The 6356-nt window shown below is 24.6% G+C and overlaps 1 protein-coding gene across 1 annotated transcript; it reads right to left on the reverse strand.

Moving 5' to 3' along the window:
• Window positions 1–61: 61 nt before the first annotated feature.
• Window positions 62–5131, reverse strand: LOC122273228 (uncharacterized; the record flags this gene model as incomplete). Its single annotated transcript, XM_043057298.2, has 5 exons — window positions 5000–5131; window positions 2248–2396; window positions 1726–1809; window positions 776–845; window positions 62–196 (listed from the first exon to the last, which is right to left on the reverse strand). Coding segments are annotated over exons 1-5 (570 nt in total), but the record flags the coding sequence as incomplete, so codon positions are not given.
• Window positions 5132–6356: the final 1225 nt, after the last annotated feature.

The following is a 6356-nucleotide window of genomic DNA, read 5'->3' on the forward strand; positions in this document are numbered from 1 at the left end:
AATGTTTTATTCTGAAATACATTATATCTTTTAATACTGCCAAAGAATATTTGATTGTTACCTCTAATATAACATTCAAAACTCCTAACATGCGTTTTGATGTTTTGTAAAGCTCAGCTTCTTCCTTAACAGTCTCTACAGTTTTTTCAATAAAATCTTTGTTATGTAGATTTTCAGACCAAATAGGACCACAAACCTGTCGAGAAATAAAACATTTCCATCTTAAAAAATGCGTTTTTCAAAAAATTGGTACTTTTCAGTTAACTCAGCACAAGCAAAAGTTTCCAAAAAATGCAGACCTACTCCAATGTTTAAATTTTTTTTTTACTATTTTTATTTTGTTATTTTTTAAAACATTGAAAAAAAGACATTCACAAAAAATTGATATAAAATAACAAAAATATTTTTTTTTTTAAATTGTGAATTTTCTTATGTCTGGTTAATTAAAAAGTACCAAATATTATTTAACTTTTAATTTTCAAAACAAAATTATAAATAAAAAGAACATGCTAAGGTTAGTGAAGTAGATGGTTCAAAAGTAACTTAATATTTAATTTGACCTTCTCTCGCTTTTCAGCAAAAGTGATTAGAATTAAATTATACAATTATAAATACTCAAAGCTTGTTATTTTTCTCTTAAGTAGGCAGAATATACCAATAAACACATGTTATGCACTCGACTTTACAGTGAAAGAATAAAGGTTTAACCTGAAAAAAATAAAAAAAACTTGTTTTCAACATATCTTTAAAAAATGCACGAAAATTTCAAACTCACCTTAAACGAATGTCCACAATTTATACATTTTGAGTCAACAGGAGGACCTGTACCAGGTGAATACTTTTGACTAAAAAAAAAACACCATATAAATATCGGAAGAAAACTAGTAAATCTAATACTTCTGGAAAAATACTTAAATAATCCAAAAAATATTTTTAAAAAAAATTCAGATTCATAAATCAGCTATAAAAAATATTAATCACATATAAATAAACAATATCACATCAACTGAAAAGTTTGCAGAATGTTAAACAAGTTTTAGTTCAATGTTAAAACTTTAACGAGTTTACTTTAACACAATCAGTAAAATTTAACATCACTTAAATTTAACATCAATGAAGATAAAAGTCAATTTATTTTAACCTCACCTTCTTATCACACAAAGACTTCTCTTGAAATAACAGTTTTATCTACATGGTAGGCTATTTAAAATTTAAAGTAATTCAGTTAAATTTTCTTAACAAAATTCCAAATCCAAATTAATTTGGCTAAATTTAGAAAAAATATTTCATAATGGGGATATTTGTAATAGGGATAATTATAATGGGGATATTTTACTAGTAATTTTAAATCAAGTCTAGTAATTTTAAATCACAAAATTTGATTAATGGCAATAATAAAGCATGCATTTATATTCAACTCATATAAAATGATACTAATTTTTACAATAAATGACAAAACATTTTAAAGGAATAATATAAAATCAAATTACTTTTCTCAAAAAATTAACATACGTATATATTGATTGATTTCTAGCAACTATGTGAAGTAAATATATTAGGACAAAAAAAAAATGCAGTTATTTTTAGTTTCATAAAATGTAGTTAATATAAAACTTTGTCTATTAGTTAGAAAACTCATATACACATGCAAATAATGAAAGAAAACAAGCAGTAAAGTGAAATTATTGATATTTTTAAAACATTAAAAATTAATAACAGTCATACCCTTTCTCAGTTTTTAATTTTTTTCCAAGTGGTTGTAAATAGTAGGATTCACAGCCATTGCAAATATAAACCATAGAAAGCTTGCTAAAAGATAAAAGACAAACCATTTAATAAAACTGTTGAAAATAAGTAAAAACGAATTAAGGGTATACAATTCAGTTCATATACAATACAAATAACTAAAACTAAATTTATAAAAATAGTGCTGAACAAAACTTTGAAAATTAAAATTAAAGTTAGTATCCACACTATTTGATATTGGTATATTATAATAAATATTACTAAATACTATGTCAATTTTGAACAAGAGATAGATGTTAGTATCTATAATTTAACATAAAAGAATATATAGTAAAATTATGTACTCTAAAATTATTTTTCAGCTTTTAAGATGCTTTAAAAAAAAAACACCATTTTCATGACATTTTTTAAGCAAATTAAAAATGGAGTATTCAAAAAAAAAAACTATAAAATATATTTCTGTTTTCACAAAGATGCAAATTAAAAATAAGCATAACTTACCAAACACTATTTTTTACAGCAATCGGACTTGTGAATATCCGAACAAACAATCTGACATAAAAATCTACACTGAGAGATAAGATTGGTTCGATATACCTTCCATATCTGTTTGCATGTGATTCAATAGCCTGCAACACTATGCGGAGTGCCTGTGAAATATATTAGTTTCTCTGAGTGCTGTTATTTTCTTTAAAAAGAAAAATATTAAATAAAAAATCTATTAAAAAGGGGAAATGATTTTATAATTTTTATAAAATAACACACTATAATAAACTAGCTAATTCAGATAGAGGTTATTTATAAAAATTTCCTTTTAATATTTTTTTTTAAAAAGAACAAATGTTAGAGAAAAAATCTATTAAAAGGGGCAAACAGATTTTTTAACTTTTTTAAAAAATTACAACTAAATAAACAAGGTAAATCAGATAAAAATTATTAATAAAAACTTATACTTTTTGATTTTTTAACAGAACTTTTTTCTTTACAATCTTACTTTTTCAATTACAGCAATTAATCAAAGTAATGAAAAATTTTACGTATCAGAATGTGTGTAGAAGTAATATTAAAAGGAATAAAATCACCACTGCAGAACATTGAAGCATAAAAACAGTCTATTAAAACACAATAGTCCTAAATAAAAAATAAAAAGAAACATCTTTTTACTCTGAACCAGATTATTTTTGAAGCTGAAAATAAAAAGCTATAAAAGATGACAGCAATATTTCAATGCCACATTGCAAAAAATATGTAGAAAATTAAATATCTAACAGAAATTGAGCTTTGAATAAAATACTTATATTAAATAAATAATAAATTTTTAAAATATTTTTAGACATTCATCTGGAATAATTTACAATTTAATGGGAATTATTTTCTTTTGCAATTTAGTGGTGACCTCAATAGCAGAAACAAACAAGCATAGCAGATTATCACATAATCTGCAGATTATATCCCATTTCCGATTGAAAAAAAAATAATAACAATAAGAACTATATCTGTTTTAGTTCTTTCCTGAAATAAATAAAATTGCTGATAAAATATAGAAATCAAGTGAAAGAGTACAGACAATTCTTTTCGATCTTCATTGCTGAATAATTAAAATCTTATGCCTAAAAAAATTAATCAGACGAGTGCAGCCTGCGATCAGAGCCTCGATATTGCAGCTGCGAAATTTTAGTATGTAGAAAAAGCTTTTATCATGGGCTCTGGTACTATTTTATTCACTATATATTCATGAGGGGTGAAAACATATACAAAATTTAAAATAATTTAATGATTTATTAAAGTTAAATTTTTTCATAAATTTTAAAATACTGCTGCAGTTCTTCTGATATCGAATCTGAGATAATCTGATTTGATTTTATAATTAGAATAATTTGATTCGATGTTCAGAAACTTTAACTATGGATGTATTTATATTTTTTTTAGTAATGCTGTGTAAGTTTCAATGTGAACTTAAAAAAGCATACATTTTTGTGTAGATTTACTTTATCTATCCTTTGTCAAAAAGTGAAAATTTCACAACACAAGGTGTTCTATTAAATAACCAGACTGTTGCTGTAAAACATCATATTTTGAATAGAAATTTTTTTAGTTAATATCACTTTCAATATCCCTACTGTACTTCAGAAAATTTTTCCGTTGTTAGAAACAGTAATTGCAGCTTTTTTTTCTGTGAGCTCCTTCGCGTTTTTTTCTTTTACAACTTCAATGAACTGGATTTTTTTCCCCATATAATGCAGATTTCACCGAGGGAAACAGGTAAAACTAACATGGTGCTACATCTGGAGAATAAGGAAGATGATCTACTTCTGGGATACTGAAATTGTTTAGAAATGTCCTAACACACAATGTGGTTGGAATGTTGTCTTGATGGAGAACATGTGACTTATTCTTCCACATTGTCATGTAAAATTTGTGTTGCACATTTTTCTTCAACTCATACAGTTTCCAAAATACCAAGATAAATTAACCTACAGTCACAATAAATCAGATTACCAACTTTTCTAATTTTTTCATTTCTTTTTTGGGGTAGAAGGGTAACTCGTATGTAAATTATCTTCACCATTCTCTCAGCCATCTTGGAAACACCTAAACTTTTAAAAAACTTGAGCGTGTGATTGCCGTATGCTTTTTGTACTGTTTTAATAATGCTTTTTCCAAGTTTCATTTGAAATTTGACGATGGTTCTTTGTTTAAATATTACACTTATCATTTTTCCAGCAAAACAAAATAACAGCTCATATACAATTGAAGGCCTCAGCCAGACTAAAGACACAGGTGGAACACATTTTAAAGAGAGAAATTTTTTTATGTGAGGACAATTGTAATTTAGTATTTTGATTCTAACTTCCCTCACCTCCCCCAAAATGGACATTCATGTTAAGTTATGAATCAATTAGGTGTTTTGACATTAACATTAAAATCATGTTGAAAGTGTAATCTTTTTAGGGAAGAGAGGGTTTCATATTCTATTGATTCATAATTATACAAATAACCCTGAATTAAAAAATATTGTAAATAGCCAACAAAGATAAGCAATTTATCAAGTTCCTCTTGATAATTTTTACTTTAATTTAACTTAATATTTTATAAATAGTTATCGAAACCAATTTATAAGATTTAATGATTACAAACTCAACATAAAGAAACCCTAACAAAGATAAATACAAAACATAAATTAAAATACATGATCATACACATAAATTAAGACAATTTAAAATATGTTATTCTCTGCAGAACAAAAACATACCATTTCATGGCAGCTACCAATTTTAGCAGATACTGCTCCATACTTTGCATGACAAGCTTCTATACCATTACCACATAATATTGCCATATCAGTACAGGTTATCATTAAAAGACCTGCAACAAGGATATACATTTTTTAGACAAAATAAAGAAATAAAGCATGCATTATTTTTTTTAAATAACAAAGAATGAAAACTAAAAAACTTTTATAAGTAAGCAACAATAAATTAAATTATAACTCTAATTAAAAAAATCCACAGAAATGTAAATTTTCAAATGGGATAAAAAAAATAGAAACATAACTGTAAACAAATAAAAATAAAGAAAAAATGAAAATCAATCATAGAAAAAAATCACACACAAAACTTAAATGACATATTTACATTTAAATAATTTGAATAATTTAAAAAGCTTTTCAAGTGTTTAGAAAAAACTTCTTTACCTCAAAAATGAATATTTTTTCAGAAATACTTTAAAGAGGTAGAAAGCATGCAGAGTTCAAAGAAAATGCAAAAAGGCAATTACTGTGGTTCACTATCATAAGCATATAACAAACTTCTGTGACGTGATTCTGTGAGTCTTGTTGCATTATTGATAACAGTAGTACTAATATATAATATCAATGTGAATGTCTTTTTAGCTTCATTTTCTTTTATTAAATATTGTCTAGTCACTGCTCAGATATCGCAGTTTTTTTTTGGTTAACTTTTATGTATTTTTTTTAGTAAACTTTTCAGTAACTGTTATTGTAATTAAAAACAATTTTAAAAAATAAAACTAATAAAATTAATGAGAATTAACTGCTTAATAATAAGGTTAAAAAAATAAAGAATAATTAAATAGAAAAACACATATTTTAGATGCAAAAAAAAATTTATCAATAACCATGACAATAATCTTACAAGTAACAGGATGAAAATATAAACATGAAAATAATCAAATAAAATATTTAATCAATGATTTCATGAAACAAGAAATCCAAACTAGAAATAAACTTTGCAAATCACTGTATCATATTGGAAATACTAAACATTTTCAAAAAGAAACTACTATGTAGCAATAATTAAATTTAATAATTTTTTTTAATATTTAACCATATTTCTGCTCATAAACATAAATTCTTATTTCACTATCAGTCCAATAATTAAAAACGTTGCTAACAATATTAGTTACTAGAATACGAAGAAAATCTTCAAAATCTTAAAGTTACTAACTCAATACAATAAATAAACTACAGTAACATATTATTTATAAAGCCTTCACTTTTTTATTATACCAATTTAAATTAAGAATATCTTCAATTCTTTTTTAATAAAATAACTCTTATTTAAATGATTAAATCTTTATAAAACTAAGAC

The sequence above is a fragment of the Parasteatoda tepidariorum genome, unplaced genomic scaffold (assembly GCF_043381705.1).
Source record: "Parasteatoda tepidariorum isolate YZ-2023 unplaced genomic scaffold, CAS_Ptep_4.0 HiC_scaffold_3113, whole genome shotgun sequence".
In the NCBI taxonomy this organism is placed as follows: domain Eukaryota; kingdom Metazoa; phylum Arthropoda; class Arachnida; order Araneae; family Theridiidae; genus Parasteatoda; species Parasteatoda tepidariorum.